At 43.7% G+C, this 14,758-nt stretch overlaps 1 protein-coding gene and 1 pseudogene across 7 annotated transcripts in view; one reads left to right on the forward strand and one right to left on the reverse strand.

The window, feature by feature from the left end:
* Positions 1-762: 762 nt before the first annotated feature.
* Positions 763-2,288, reverse strand: LOC149976948 (uncharacterized; annotated as a pseudogene).
* A 744-nt stretch (positions 2,289-3,032) lies between these two features.
* The window catches only part of ift122 (intraflagellar transport 122 homolog (Chlamydomonas)), a 31,918-nt gene continuing 20,192 nt past the window's right edge, over positions 3,033-14,758 (forward strand). For 3 of the 7 annotated variants that reach the window (XR_016487026.1, XM_090201584.1, XM_090201585.1), the window contains exons 1-17: positions 3,102-3,321; positions 3,680-3,746; positions 3,838-3,922; positions 4,016-4,094; positions 4,254-4,330; positions 4,448-4,514; positions 4,599-4,745; positions 5,010-5,279; positions 5,536-5,611; positions 6,957-7,148; positions 7,657-7,795; positions 8,228-8,430; positions 11,131-11,268; positions 11,410-11,574; positions 11,763-11,960; positions 12,074-12,214; positions 12,435-12,488. Coding sequence is in view for 4 of the 7 variants with exons in the window: in XM_090201584.1 (XP_090057710.1) it covers positions 3,263-3,321; positions 3,680-3,746; positions 3,838-3,922; positions 4,016-4,094; positions 4,254-4,330; positions 4,448-4,514; positions 4,599-4,745; positions 5,010-5,279; positions 5,536-5,611; positions 6,957-7,148; positions 7,657-7,795; positions 8,228-8,430; positions 11,131-11,268; positions 11,410-11,574; positions 11,763-11,960; positions 12,074-12,214; positions 12,435-12,488 (2,157 nt within the window). In the remaining 3 variants the exon portion in view is untranslated. Of the gene's footprint in view, positions 3,322-3,679; positions 3,747-3,837; positions 3,923-4,015; positions 4,095-4,253; positions 4,331-4,447; positions 4,515-4,598; positions 4,746-5,009; positions 5,280-5,535; positions 5,612-6,956; positions 7,149-7,656; positions 7,796-8,227; positions 8,431-11,130; positions 11,269-11,409; positions 11,575-11,762; positions 11,961-12,073; positions 12,215-12,434; positions 12,489-14,758 lie in introns of all 7 variants that reach the window. The other 4 variants (XR_016487027.1, XR_016487028.1, NM_001374819.2 and 1 more) reach the window with 2 other exon arrangements.

Below are 14,758 nucleotides of genomic sequence, written 5' to 3' on the forward strand. Positions count from 1 at the left end.
CTGCCTTATCCCAGACCTGTTACCTTATCCCAGACCTGCTGTTTCCTCCATCCCTCTCCCTCTCTCTGCCGCACCTGCTCTCTCGACCTCTGAATGCTCAGCTATGAAAAGCCAACTGACATTCTATAACCACTGTAATAATTATTTGACCCCGTTGGTCATCTATGAACATCTTGAAGAACAATTTAGCCTTAATGGCTATGTATACTTACAGTATAATCTCCACCGGTGCAGCCAGAAGAGGACTGGCCACACCTCTGAGCCTGGTTCCTCTCTAGGTTTCTTCATAAATTCCTGCCTTTCTAGAGAGTTTTTCCTAACCACTGTGCTTCTACATCTGCATTGCTTGCTCTTTGGAGTTTTAGGCTGGGTTTCTGTATAAGCACTTGGTGACATCTGCTGATGTAAAAAGGGCTTTATAAATACATTTGATTGATTTATCAGTTGCATTTCCAGAGGCTCAACATCAAAGTCCAATTCAATAGAAATTTGTCAATAGGCTTTTAATAAAACATGATTAAACAGTTTATGTAATACAATCGTGTTGAGTGACAGTTGCTTTGTTACTGATAAGACAATGGAATGTTACTACTGAGTCTTGAGAGTAGATGGGATCAGTAGTAGGCTCATCTCTGGATTATTTCCAAGAGATACCGGTATGTCCGCCAGGTTAAAAGCATAATGAATAAAAATAATAATATTAATAATAATCCATTAATAAAACAGGTTGTGATAAAATGTGACATTGCAGTTCCTCATAGTTCAGATTCCCAACCTCCCATGGTTCTCCCACAACCAGGCATGGTACTTGTTCAGTTTATGGTCCTGAGGTTTCACCTATGTAAACACACACACACACAAATATACACACAAAGTTAACCTTATCTAAATCCGTCACTTAAATCCAATATATTTTTTTTTAGCATAAAATATTTGCATTTCATCCTGAAAGGAAAAATGGAAAACCTGGTATTGTTGAGGAAGATGGTGGCCACCAGGAGCTTCCAGGGGTCATGGAACAGGGTCTCCTGCACCAGCTGGAAGGGGGAGCGAAGAGTGGTCCACTTCCTCCTGGGGGTCTCAGACCTGTGCCGGGACAGACTGCAGATCTAAGAAAAAGGGGTTTTTGATAACAAATAAACACTGTTTTTTATTAAACTGACATTTCTCTCCAAGAATGGCAAGTTCTGTTAAGCTCAACCATTTATTAAATTATGACCATCTCTCAGTTACTTCCCACTGAAAGAAGGACTGGTCTTCTGTTTCTCTCCTAATAGTTCATTGAACATGTTATTGGTCAATACACTGAAACCTGGTCCAAGAAGATGTAAAACATTTTCTATATCTAGGCATCATAGTAAATACACATTACGCATCATAACTCATAGCACAATGCACATACACACTGCTCTGGGGATCTTTTAGTGGTGTACAGCGTCCTCTAGTGGTCTGGGGAGATGATAGCAGCACTTCATCATTCACCTCTGCCTCTATATCCCCCACACACTTTCCCTCCCCCATTCTCTCACCCTCAGCCTCCCCCTCTCAGAAGCAGACTGCACCCTAAGGACTGGGACATTTAAAGGTGACACAGGAAACCACTCTCCTTGACCAATGAGAGCGTCCTGTAGCTCAGTGGGCGGGGCCAGCCTGACCAGCTTTTCTCTCAGCAGCCATGGCCTCCTCTGGGGGCTCTTCTAAAGTACGACATCATCAACTGGCTCCGCCGACACAGCCTGCAGACGCCTCTCAGTCTCATTGTCATCACCATCATCATCACCCCTTCTCACAGAGGTTTGTATGTTTCTTTTGTTAATGTCCTCATTGGTGTCTGATGTGCGGCCAGTTTCTGTGTCTCTCCCAGCTGCCTGTCTGTGATTCACCTGGCCAAGGGAGGTCTGTCAGGGGTATACTGAATTGACAAAGTGCCCTTTCCTCTAACTCTGAGTTCTCTGCTTGTAGGATTTTGCGAAAGAGGCTCTTTTTGTGTTATTTGGAGAAAGGCGTAATATTCGACCCCCCTCTTCCATATTCTCCTCTGTGTCCTGCCTGTCTGTGTCCTGCCTGTATGTGTTTTACCTGTTATCAGTGACCTTAGGTGTGACGTGTGTGTTCCTGATGACCATTCCTCTGTCTCTCCTGGCTGGGCTGTGGGGTCACAGCTGCACTGCCACTCCTGGCTGTTGTGACATCAAAGTTGTCTATCTGTAGATCCCCTCCGAAAGGAAGGAAGGCTTGATGAGACATTCTGGACGGAACCTCTGTCCCAGGGGACTGCAGAGGTAGACAGATCAGTTACCTCATGAGGAATTATTGATCCGACTTTATGATCTCACTCTGAAATGCACTTAACCCCTAGCCCTGACAGTAAGATACAGACATACTTCAGTGATGTTTACATGCAACAAGACTTGAGAATGAGAGCATATGATGGATTGGACCCAGCTTGTTTTCTAACCGTCATATCTGAACCAGGAACAGCCATAGCGTCTGCCTCTCCATCAGGATTAGTGTGTGTCAGTGATGGTGTTCTCTGTGTTGAGGTCATTGTTTTTTAGCCTGGTTGTGACCGTGTTGTTGGTGTCAGTAGGTTGAAACACAACTTTTATCAAAAGTGGACTGTCCCTCTCACAGCCTGTGATGGAGCTGACTGTCCCCTGTTGAGTTTCATGTGGCTGAGATCCTCATGCTCCAGTCCTCCCTCTCATCTTCAGTCATGATGTTGCTCTCTCAATCTATCTGGGGTTGAAGCTCTATACCTAGCTGCCACTAACAAAAATATGAATTAGAACAGTCAATCCACTGTCCATCATGTTATAGGGATTGGGAAAATAGGTGACTATTAACTAACTAGCTAACTTAACTAACTAGCTAAGTAATGCATTTGCAGAGGCTTGATCTGACAGCTGTGTTTTGTTTACATGCCTCATCATCACATGCTGTTCTAGAAAAATGTTGCATATTACTTAATGATCAAGTTTAATAAAGTTGTCGGGTGCTAGGCATTTCGGAGACATGACATCAACATCTTTGGATAAATTGTATCTGCCGTTGTGCTGTATGAAGTTCTGTGAACTACTTTGTGAGCGACTCTGCTTGACTCATGCGCAGAACACAGGAAGGAGGACAGGAAAGAGGGAAGGGAGTCTGCGCACAAGTAAGCAAGCAGGTCCTGCCATGTAAACGATCCTCGGCCCCACGAAAAGACAGCAACCTGTTGAACAACCTAACGTGTATCTGTTTAATTTGTTAAAAAGGCAAAATGAGGGCAGTTCCTACATGGATTGACAAAGTACATGATCGCGACAAAGTTGAGCAATGGTAATCTAGCCTTTGCATTTACAGTTTTATCAACAGGCCTGATGTTGCAGTTGGCAGTGTTGATAGCAACGGCGGTTACTATGTAAACTCCCGCAGTGGCTGGCTAGCTAGCTAGTTAGCCAACTGTAGCAAACTAGCTTTGTTTACTAAGATTTTCACTATCCATTTCATGCAATCTTAAAATAAATGATCTGTCTACTAACGAGTGATAACGTTGCTAGTTAGCTAGGTAATCTGTTTGCGTGGCTAAGCACAGCTAGAACATTAATGCTAACTAGCAGAGCAGCTACCTATGGCTTAATAGCATAATTGAAACAGGTTTTCAGCATATTGTGATTGCAGTACATTTTCTCCCTAGTATCTACGACCTTGCCTTCAAACCAGATGGCAGCCAGCTTATTGTGGCAGCTGGGAATCGTGTTTTGGTGAGTTTGGGGATGATGATGATGATGCCATTGGTTTTCGAATCATAGCTAAGTTGCATATATTGCTAAGTATTGCATATTGTCTTTCCAGGTGTATGACACATCAGATGGAACTCTCATTCAGCCTCTGAAAGGACACAAGGACACAGTGTACTGTGTTGCCTACGCCAAAGATGGTACTTAGTACAGTATACTCTTAACACACCAATCTGGATGTTCCCAATTAACAAACACAAGTCTGTTGGGTCTCACATTGTGCTTCTCTGTAGGGAAACGGTTTGCCTCAGGTTCTGCTGACAAAAGCATCATCATCTGGACATCTAAACTGGAGGGTATTTTGAAATATACGTGAGTGATCATTATTACCACAGAATTAGGAATTAGAATAATTTAATAGGATCTCTATGATTATTACACACATTACAACATTATCAGTAGCATTATGTTCTGTTGAGGTCACTCCTGGCTCACTCACTATGCAGATTTTGTTTGTATGTTGCTCCTCAGACATAATGACTCCATCCAGTGTGTTGCCTACAACCCAGTCAGCCACCAGCTGGCCTCCTGCTCCTCTGGGGACTTTGGTGAGTGGTACACTGGGATTGTCCTGTCCTCTACACCTCTACAGGGAAGGGGTTAAAGGGGTGTTGAAGACATGCAGTCATAAGAGCAGCATCTGTATAATTTGTTTCTCTCTCTAGGTCTGTGGTCCCCAGAACAGAAATCTGTATCCAAGCACAAAGTCAACAGCAAGATAACATGTTGTGGGTGGGTATTGAGAAATTGCTGCTCTCCTTTTTGTTTGGATAGCCTCTCTTATGGTCAGTATTGTCATAATTATTTTGACCGCAGGTGGACCAACGACGGTCAGTACCTGGCCCTGGGCATGATGAACGGGGTGGTGAGCATCAGGAATAAGAACGGAGAGGAGAAGGTGAAAATAGAGCGACCAGGAGGATCCTCCTCTCCTATCTGGTCCATCGCATGGAACCCCTCCAAGTGAGTCACTCACCTCTCATGTGGGCTTTTTGCTGTGTAAAACATTTTAAACCTGTGTGTGCAATGTCTTGGAGAGTAAAGGTTTATTGCTTTTGAAATCAACAATAATACATTTTTTTCTGAGTGATATTTCTCTGGATTTAGTCTTTTTAAGCTGCCAGTTCACAATGTGAAACAAGCATGGTAGTGAAAATCAGAGAATGACAGTGTATGGCCTGTAGACAGCCAGCAAGTGTCAGTGTTTGACCAGGCAGGCTCTGACAGGGACTGGTGGAAGTGGATGCCCTTCTGTGAGGGAGAGGACGACGAGGCGGTGGATGTGGACAGCAGCATGCCAGAGCCCCTGTGCCTGCTCATTGACACCGCCTACAGCCAGAGCTGCAGTAGCAGGGTAGAGGTCCTGGGGCTAGGCAGGCAGCTGGAGAGAGAGAGGCAGGTAGGAAGAGGAGCAGAGACGGACAGGCCTGAAGGAGAGGAGGAGGAGCCCATGCTGCAGGGAGGGTTCTCTGATCCAGACCACTTCAGCCAGCTCAGGTAGGGAAGGCAGAGAGGGAGGACAGAGAAATTGAGAAAGGTAACATAAAAGCTCAGGGAAATACTTCGGTTAGGTCTAGATTTATATGTTTGGAGGCAACACAATGATATAGGACACTTACTTTTACCATACCAGTGAGATGTAGGGTTTAATGTACCTTTTGGGTGAATAAGATTTGAAATCTTTCTAAATCCAGTTTAATTGTCAGAATGTTAAAGTGGAAAATATAAACTCATGTTGGAGTGTCTCTCTTAGGGATGAGCACAATGACATCCTGGCTGTGGCAGACTGGGGGCAGAAGCTATCCTTCTACCAGCTCAGTGGAAAACAGGTGTGTGTCTGCAAAACGCATGTCCGTGAACCATCTCCCCAACATTTACTTCAGGCGTCTGGAATTTAATAAATGTTTTTGCCTTCTTCCGGCCCATCTGGATAGTGGGAACATGTTAGATAAACATTTTGGGTTTGTTTCCACAGCAAATGAATAAATAGTCTACATGTCTAACATAAAATAAAACATAAAATATACTAAAAATGCAATGGTGAAAGATATTGAAAAGAGCAACTTTGCTTAATAGAAACTACTGTGTAGCACATCGGTGTGTAGGACACAAAGTTGTTACATACAGATCAAGTAAGTAGCGCTTCATGAGTCTTGACTTGTATGAGCCGAAACAGCTCATGGGAGCAGGAGCATGAGCCAAGTACACAGGACGTTAGTATATCGCAACCCCCAATCTATCTCATGCTGAGTGCCAAGCAAGGATGGATTAGGTCCCATTTTTACAGTCTTTGATATGACTCGGCCCGAGGATCCAACTCTCAATCTTCCAATCGCAGGACGGACACTCTAACCACTGAATTGGTGACAGATCAAGAGGCCTAGGTTATGACCACGGGTTTAGGTTGCGCTCCCAGATGGGCACCGGTGATTGGTCAACGAAACCCCAATGGCCTCGGTGCTATCACTCATCCACGATAACACATAAACCACTTAAGGAGGCCACTGTCTGAGACCTTTAAGCCCTGTATTTTCTGTTGCAATTAGCCTGTCAGGGACTATTGAAACCGTAACACTGCACTGGAAATGATCCTGTTTGGCCATTTAATAATGATTCCGTCACTACTCCTCCCCCATATCCCCCTGGGTAATATTGTAATTACAGACAAATATGCACTGTTTCATTACCCTGCCATGGAACCTTAGTCTCATGTGTTGTCACTGGGCTGTTTATCAGTGTAAGTGAACATGCTGTTTTGATTACCGTGCTATGAGTAGTCTGTAATGAAAAAAGAGAGGTTGTCCAAAAGGGTTTTATTTCAGGGTAAAAGAATGGACTGTCAGGCGGTTATTTTTCAGCGTGAGGAGAAACAGATGCACAGAGTCAGGGAACTGATATGACGTTGCGCAAAAGGACTTCAAGTGCCAGCACAATAGAGCCTATTTAGAAGCAAGAAAGTGTGTATGTGTTTTTCCATCTCTTTGGTCAGGCGCTTAAGGGGATGGGCTAAGGACTGTAGGCTTTCCCGATATAGTGCACAACCCTGTGGCTCTGGTAAAAAATAGGCCATTCCCCAAGTCAGGGGAAATCCTTTGCCTAGACAAGCATAGCCCAGTTAAAGGTCAATAAATGTGAAGTAGACTTTATTTCAATATCTGTTCCTCTCTCTCTCAGATTGGGAAGGACAGAACTCTGACCTATGACCCCTGCTGTGTCAGCTACTTCTCCAAGGGGGAGTACATTGTGATGGGTGGCTCGGACAAGCAGGCCTCCCTCTACACCAAAGATGGGGTGCGGCTCGGCACCATCGGGGAGCAGAGCTCCTGGGTGTGGACCTGTAGAGTCAAACCTGACTCCAACTATGTGGTGTGTCTCTTTTCGTCACGTGTGTGTACATTTGAGTAAATGTCTGAGAGTGTTACGTGTGTGTGTCTAAAGTGAACTGTATTGGAACGCTATCATTTTAAATAGTGCTGATATGATGCTGAGACGTGTTGTGAAGAACGAAGAGCTGAAATGATAAAATGCTACTGACAGCGCTACAGATGTCATCTGTCAGATCAAGTGTTGATGCAACCTCATATCACTTTGGGACACATTTAGAGATGAGTTATTTTTAACTAATTTTGTGGAGAAAGCATCTGTGATCACCCATAGAGAACATGGAAGTAATATCACTATATCTTTCTTTTGGATTGTATTAATACTAACAACTCATATGGGAGGGCATAAGGTGCTACCTTGCTGACATCTCCACATTGTCTCAGACAGGGCTCTAACAAAAAGAAGGAACACCCTGTCTCTCTGTCTTTTCATGAAAGTGTTAATGGGAACCACTGCTACATTGAACTCTCATTTCCTCTCCTCTGTTTAGGTGTTGGGCTGCCAGGATGGGACCATAGCCTTCTTCCAGCTCATCTTCAGCACGGTGCACGGCCTGTACAAGGATCGCTATGCCTACAGAGACAGCATGACAGATGTCATCGTCCAGCACCTCATCACTGAACAGAAAGGTGGATTCATTTAGACTAGGGCTCCCCAACCCTGTTCCTGGAGAGCTACCCTCCTGTAGGTTATCTCTTCAACCCCAGTTGTAACTAACCTGATTGTGCTTATCAACCAGCTAATTATTAAAATCAGGTAGCGCTCCAGGAACAAGGTTGGATAGCTCTGATTTAGACAGTACACAGTGTTGTACTTCTCTTATTATAATTCAGAAAAGGCCTGTTTGTTTTATTAAAATTCAAATCTGTAGCACGTTGCGTGACCTTTTACCTCTTCAGGGTTAGCAGATCTGATGGAACTGGATGGGTGTAAGCAATACGGTGGTCCATTGGAAGGCTATGTAGAGTCACACCATCTGGTCTATTCAGGACTATTGGGGACTGGGATTATATGCCCTGTTCTAACTGTGCCTCCTACGTTTGTGCTTTCTTCATGCCCAGTGAGGATCAAGTGCAGAGAGCTTGTGAAGAAGATAGCTATCTACAGGAACCGCCTGGCCATCCAGCTGCCTGAGAAGATCCTCATCTACGAGCTGTACTCTGACGACTCCTCAGACATGCACTACCGCATCAAGGAGAAGATCTGCAGAAAGTTTGAGTGCAACCTGCTCGTGGTCTGCTCCCAGCACATCATCCTGTGTCAGGTGAGACTTCTTTCTACCCAATCCCAAAATCATACCCTATCACCTACTTCCCCCAGACACACATCTAAACTACAGTGTTAGTTGTGTCATATTATTTGCTCACATTAATGTCTGTATTTAGACTAAATACTTTGATTAATAACTGTTGTCCCGGGATTTGCTTTTGGCTTGAGGCTTTTCTCAAACACTCCGTTATAAGCATGTCCCTAAAGTGCCATACCAACACAAACTATTTGGCCTGACTCCGTAACACTGGCCTGCAGAGACATCGTCTCATGTGAATTATACTAATGCATCTGTGACAGATTGCGAAAGACCCTGCCGAGAGACATTAGCATGCTGTTATCATATTTGAAACCCAGTGAATTAGCGGTTAGCGCTGCGTCGCTACTCCAAAACACCCTAGAGAGAGAGGCCAGAGATGGATGGTTAGAGCCAGTGGTCGTCCAGATGTTTCTTCCTATCCTTCTTATAGGCTCCAGCTGTATCTGTGCTCCTTTAGGGCAGGGGTGGCAACAGGCAGCCCGTGGGCAAAAAACAGCCCGCAATAGTTTTTTTTATTGGGACCCCCAAAGTTTTTGGTAAAAAAATAAATATCAATTTCTTTTTTTCTTTGAAGGTTTTTTATTTATTTTTGTTGTTAAAAAAGACTGTACAATTACCATGGAAATCTGTTCCCAAGTATTTCCACAAATAAAAAAAGAGACATTATGTGATTATGTCTCAATGTAATCCAATAGAACCTCTGTATGGGCTTAGTTGTGGTCAATTTCCAGTGTACAAATTATTATAATTATTTCCCGGCCCCCGACCATCCGCTCTGATAAAAATCGGCCCGCGGCTGAATCTAGCTGCCTATCCCAGCTTAAGGGCGTAGGCTTCCTATTTCACAACAATGCATCCTTCTCTCATGCTGCCCTCGTTAAACTGACTATCCTATCGATCCTTGACTTTGGCGATGTCATTTACAAAGTAGCCTCCAACACTCTACTCAGAAAATTTGATGCAGTTTATCACAGTGTCATCTGTTTTGTCACCAAAGCCTCATATACTACCCACCACTGTGACCTGTATGCTCTCGTTGGCTGGCCCTCACTTCATATTTGTCGCCAAACCCACTGGCTCCAGGTCATCTATAAGTCTTTGTTGGGTTAAGCTCCGCCTTATCTCAGCTCACGGGTCACCATAGCAACACCCACCCGTAGCACGTGCTCCAACAGGTATATTTCACTGGTCACCCCCAAATTACTCCTTTGGCTGCCTTTCCTTCTAGTTCTCTGCTGCCAATGACTGGAAAGAATAGCAAAAATCACTGAAGCTGGAGACTCGTATCTCCCTCACTAACTTTACAGATCATTGCATCTGTACACAGCCCATCTGTAAATAGCCCACCCAACTACCTCATCCCCATATTATTATTTCTTTTTTTGCTCCTTTGCACCCCAGTATTTCTACTTACACGTTAATTTTCTGCACATCTATCACTCCAGTGTTTAACTGCTTAATGTTCATTATTTCGCCAATATGGACTATTTATTGCCTTACCTCCCTAATCTTACTTAATTTGCACACACTGTATATATAGTTTTCTATTGTGTTATAGACTGTACATTTGTTTATTTCATGTGTAACTCTGTGTTGTTTATGTCGCACTGCTTTGCTTTATCTTGGCCAGGTTGCAGTTGGAAATGAGAACTTGTTCTCAACTGGCCTATCTGGTTAAATAAAGGTGACATAAAAAAATAGAGACTCTGTCACTTAGTCTCTTTTCCTCAGCAATCAGAAAGCCTAAATGAGGCGGGGAGGAGTGAGAGGTTACCAACACAGCACTGTGGAACCTGGCTGGATGTCTCTGGTGGTTTCCTCTCTGGTTTGTGTCTCTGTGGTTTGACAGAGAGGAGGAGGGGAGGGGGAGCAGTCCGGAGTTAACTCTGTGTATTATTTTCCCCTAAATCTGTGTGTGTGTGACAGAAGTGCTTTAAATCTGCCTCTAATAGCCCTGCTACAGCTTCACCAACTGAGGCTGATGGTTTCTCTGTTAAGACTGTCTAACCTCTGACCGGGCTGTGGTTGTCTGTGTCAAATCAAATCAGACTTTATCTTCACAGAGAATTGAATGAGAATGAAAAATATGGATAGAAAGATTAGAAGGATATATTAAGAGCAAGTGTAAACTATTAAAAGTAGACAAAATAGTAGTGATGAATGAATTACAGTAGTGGCCAGATAATGCATAAAATATACTAAATAGATATGCCTGTTTTTGATGCTCCGGTGTTTTAACATGGTGGTATTCTTACTTTGTCTGGCTATCTAAACTCCTTACTCTGGCCTAAAGATATGCCACGCCCACAGACGTTAGTTTCTTCTCTACAATGAGTCTGGATCTAAGTACCTCCCCAATGATTTCTAGAACGCAAACACATTCTAGACGTTCTGATTAGTCCCAGAAACCGATGAGTTGGGTCAGATCCAGAACACATATGGGTAAAGCAGGGTTTTGAAAATTCGTAAATGCCTTTGATACTCTGATTGGTTAGAAATTATCGCTGATGACTTTGTTTTGTACAACACCCCTCATATTGACATCACCACAAATTACTTCAATGATGGCAGAATGAAGTATCTCAGAATGAAGTACAGTATGTAGCGAGTTGTCAGGCAAATTGTCACTGTCTCCTCTCTGACCCTCCTCTTCAGGAGAAGAGGCTGCAGTGTCTGTCCTTCACCAGTATCAAGGAGAAGGAGTGGCTTATGGAGTCTCTGATTCGCTACATCAAAGTGATTGGTGGCCCACCGGGCAGAGAGGGCCTACTGGTGGGGCTGAAGAATGGAGCTGTGAGTATGACTGACAGACAGACATACAGTACACACATACTCTTAGCTAACTTACTTGTATTTATCCAGGTTAGTCTTATTGAGATGCTATTTCCTGTGCCTCAATTCAATCAAATCCTATGGTATTAATTTTCTCTTCAGATCCTAAAGATCTTTGTTGACAACCCATTTGCCATCACACTGCTGAAGCAGTCTACGTCTGTGCGTTGTCTGGACATGAGTACATCCCGCAGCAAGCTGGCTGTGGTGGACGAACACAACACCTGCCTGGTTTACGACATCCACACCAAGGAGCTGCTCTTCCAGGTCAGAGGTTAGGGGTCACGAGTTATTAAGGCCAAGGTCGAGGTGGCTTCAAATTAAAATGAGGGTTCACAGGTTATGTTTGTGGGGGTAAAGTGTAACACCCATCTCCCTTGCTGTCCCACTCCTTTCCTTCGCCTCTGTTTCCCCTGACTTCCCTCTCTCTGTGATCTTCCTTCCCTACTTCCCAGGAGCCCAATGCTAACAGCGTAGCCTGGAACACCCAGTGTGAGGACATGCTGTGTTTCTCAGGCAGTGGCTACCTCAACATCAAGGCCAGTAACTTCCCAGTGCATCAGCAGAAGCTGCAGGGCTTCGTGGTGGGCTACAACGGCTCCAAGATCTTCTGCCTGCACGTGTACTCCATGTCTGCCGTGGAGGTGCCTCAGGTGGGCTGGAAGACTAATACTTGAAGAACTGAGCTTTATTTTTCTTCTGTTTAGTTGTGTTTCTAATTATATGTTGAATTGACTGGTTCCCTCTTCCTTTCCCTTCTCCCTAGTCGGCTCCCATGTACCAGTATCTGGAGAGGAGGATGTTCAAGGAGGCCTATCAGATCGCCTGCCTGGGTGTGACTGACAGTGACTGGAGGGATCTGGCCACGGAAGCACTGGAGGGGCTCGACTTTGACACCTCTAAGAAGGTCAGACACACACACACACACACTTTTTCAACCAGGAACCACTGCAATGCTAGTGTCCATCACTAGATGGTGCAGCCTGAAGCTATTGGTATGTTGAACCTCTCTCATCCTAGTTTGACTAGTGTGATAGAATAGCTGAAGGATGTGGTCTGAGTGGATTCTCTGGGTACTGTAAGAGTTCCACTCATTCTGTTTACACGTGTGTCTCTCCCTCTCTCAGGCATTCATCAGAGTACGAGACCTGCGCTACCTGGAGCTCATCAACAGCATTGAGGTACAATATGGCACAGACACACTCCCCTCACATGAATAATGAATTAGTCTGAATTGTATGAATCCAAGATCAGAGTTTGTGGCTGTAGAAAACAGAACGGACCACATAGCTTTAATCAGGATGGATTTACTGGCTGACCAGAGCTGCCCATGACATCATCAAAGCAGTAGCGGTGCATGGGTAAAAAGCTAAGCCAGAAACAAATGCCATATTACAACATATCTGTTGTGATTATTGCGTTGTTTGCTCTATAACCTGTTAGTTCATATGCCTTGCGACCGTGATATATAGACCTAAGGCCGAGACAATAAGAAGACAGTGGCAAAATAAATTCAATCACACCTTTATTTCATCACAAAACCAGAGAGCAACCTCTGTCTGGTGAAGTCCACAAAGCATAATGAATGCATGTAACCAATAGTTACATGTTCTACAGCATGGTCAAGAAAGTACATGTTTCCTACATTTTCGGACTACTAAACAACCATTGATTTAGAACCGTGGAGAGTTAGTACAAGTCAACATCATCTAATCACCTATGCTTAGTCTAATACAGTGACAATTAAAAAATACCAAAAAACATTTATGGTGTGGCTCTCCCTGGTTCTGATTTGTGTGTGTGTGTGCGTTTGTGCAAGTTAAAAAAATATGTTGACTCACCCTACTTGCAGAGAAACGCCAATGAATGCCATCCTCCTCTCTTTCATGTTGACGAAACAGTCTATGTACTGTCATACAGTACACACTTTTATATCATTTTTATTTACCTGGCTAAAATGCTTGCTGGCTAGCCTAACTTCCTTTCATGGACAACGTTAGCTAGTTAACATTAGCCTTCTACATCTAGTTACATATTGAACATCCATCCTCTCAGGCCAGGGGCACAATGCAGTTTATGGTTGGATCAGAATCCCCATTATAATCATTGGCCAGTATGGGGATTTAACTAAAACCACATGTCCAAATCCCTGTCTCCACCCATGGCTAATTTAGGAAAGGGCCAAGTTTAGCTAGCTAGCCACCGGAGGACAACAACATAACGAGATGCAACATTTCAAGTTGTTTCTATCGATGATGTATTTCTCTGTGATAGGAGTGAAGCCAAATCTAAACTGGCTTCTCTTTTCTTTGGTGTGCCAGGGACCATTCACAGTTGAGCTCACTCAGTGATTGGTCGCTGGCTTCCCTTGCATTCAACGCTATGGTGCTGCAACAATGTCATACTCTTTATGACCAGATATCTGGCCTACACATACGGAGACAGAGGAGTGCTGTTTCGCTCACTCGGATGCTTTCTCTGGAGAGATACAGTATATTCAGCCTCTTGTGAATTTAAGGAAAATTCTGAAAACACAGAGAGACGAAAAATAAATGATTTAATGACTTTTTTCTTAGTACATTTTTTGGCACCATGAATACACGCCACTGCATCAAGGTGAGACAGAGGAAGGGAATTGTTGGAATTGTTTCCCTGATTAAAGGCCCAGTGGAGTCTAAAACGGAATTTCCTGTGTTTTATATATTTCCACACTATGAGGTTGGAGTAATACTGTGAAATTGTGAAAAATATGATAATGCACATTTAGTCTAAGAGCTATTTGAAAAGACCACCTGTAATTTCAGCCTGTTTTGGTGGGATGGAGTTTTGGCCTGCCTGGTAACATCACCAAGCGGTAAATTAGTTAATAGACCAATAACAGCTAGTTTTCTGTTTTCCCCTCCCCACTCAGACCACTCCCAGACAGTCCCAGCAAAATTCTTGCTTGAGAAATTGCTCTTTGCTAAGAAGCTATTTTGATTGAAAACAATCACAGTAAGGTTCTTAATTGTCACCTAGCAATGAGTTAATATTGAGTTCAAAAAGGGCTGCTTTGGACTTTCAGTTCTTTTTGTGTGTTGAGTGTAGACATGGAAACAATGGATCATTGAATTCCACGAAACAGCCTTTGTGTCTGTGTGTGCATACTGTATGAAATAAACTGAGTGTACAAAACATTAAGAACACCTGCTCTTTCCATGACATAGACGGACCAGGTGAATCCAGGGAAAGCTAGGATCCCTTATTGATCTTAAATCCATTTCAAACAGTAGATGAAGGATTTTTAAGCCTTGAGACAATTGAGACATGGATTGTGTTTGTGTGCCATTCAGAGGGTGAATGGGCAAGACAAAATATTTAAGTGCCTTTGAACGGGGTATGGTAGTAGGTGCCAGGCGCCCCGGTTTGTGTTAAGAACTGCAGCGCTGCTGGGTTTATCATGTTCAACAGT

The sequence above is a fragment of the Oncorhynchus mykiss genome, chromosome 16 (genome assembly GCF_057628025.1).
Source record: "Oncorhynchus mykiss isolate SJ-2025 chromosome 16, ASM5762802v1, whole genome shotgun sequence".
Lineage (NCBI taxonomy): Eukaryota > Metazoa > Chordata > Actinopteri > Salmoniformes > Salmonidae > Oncorhynchus > Oncorhynchus mykiss.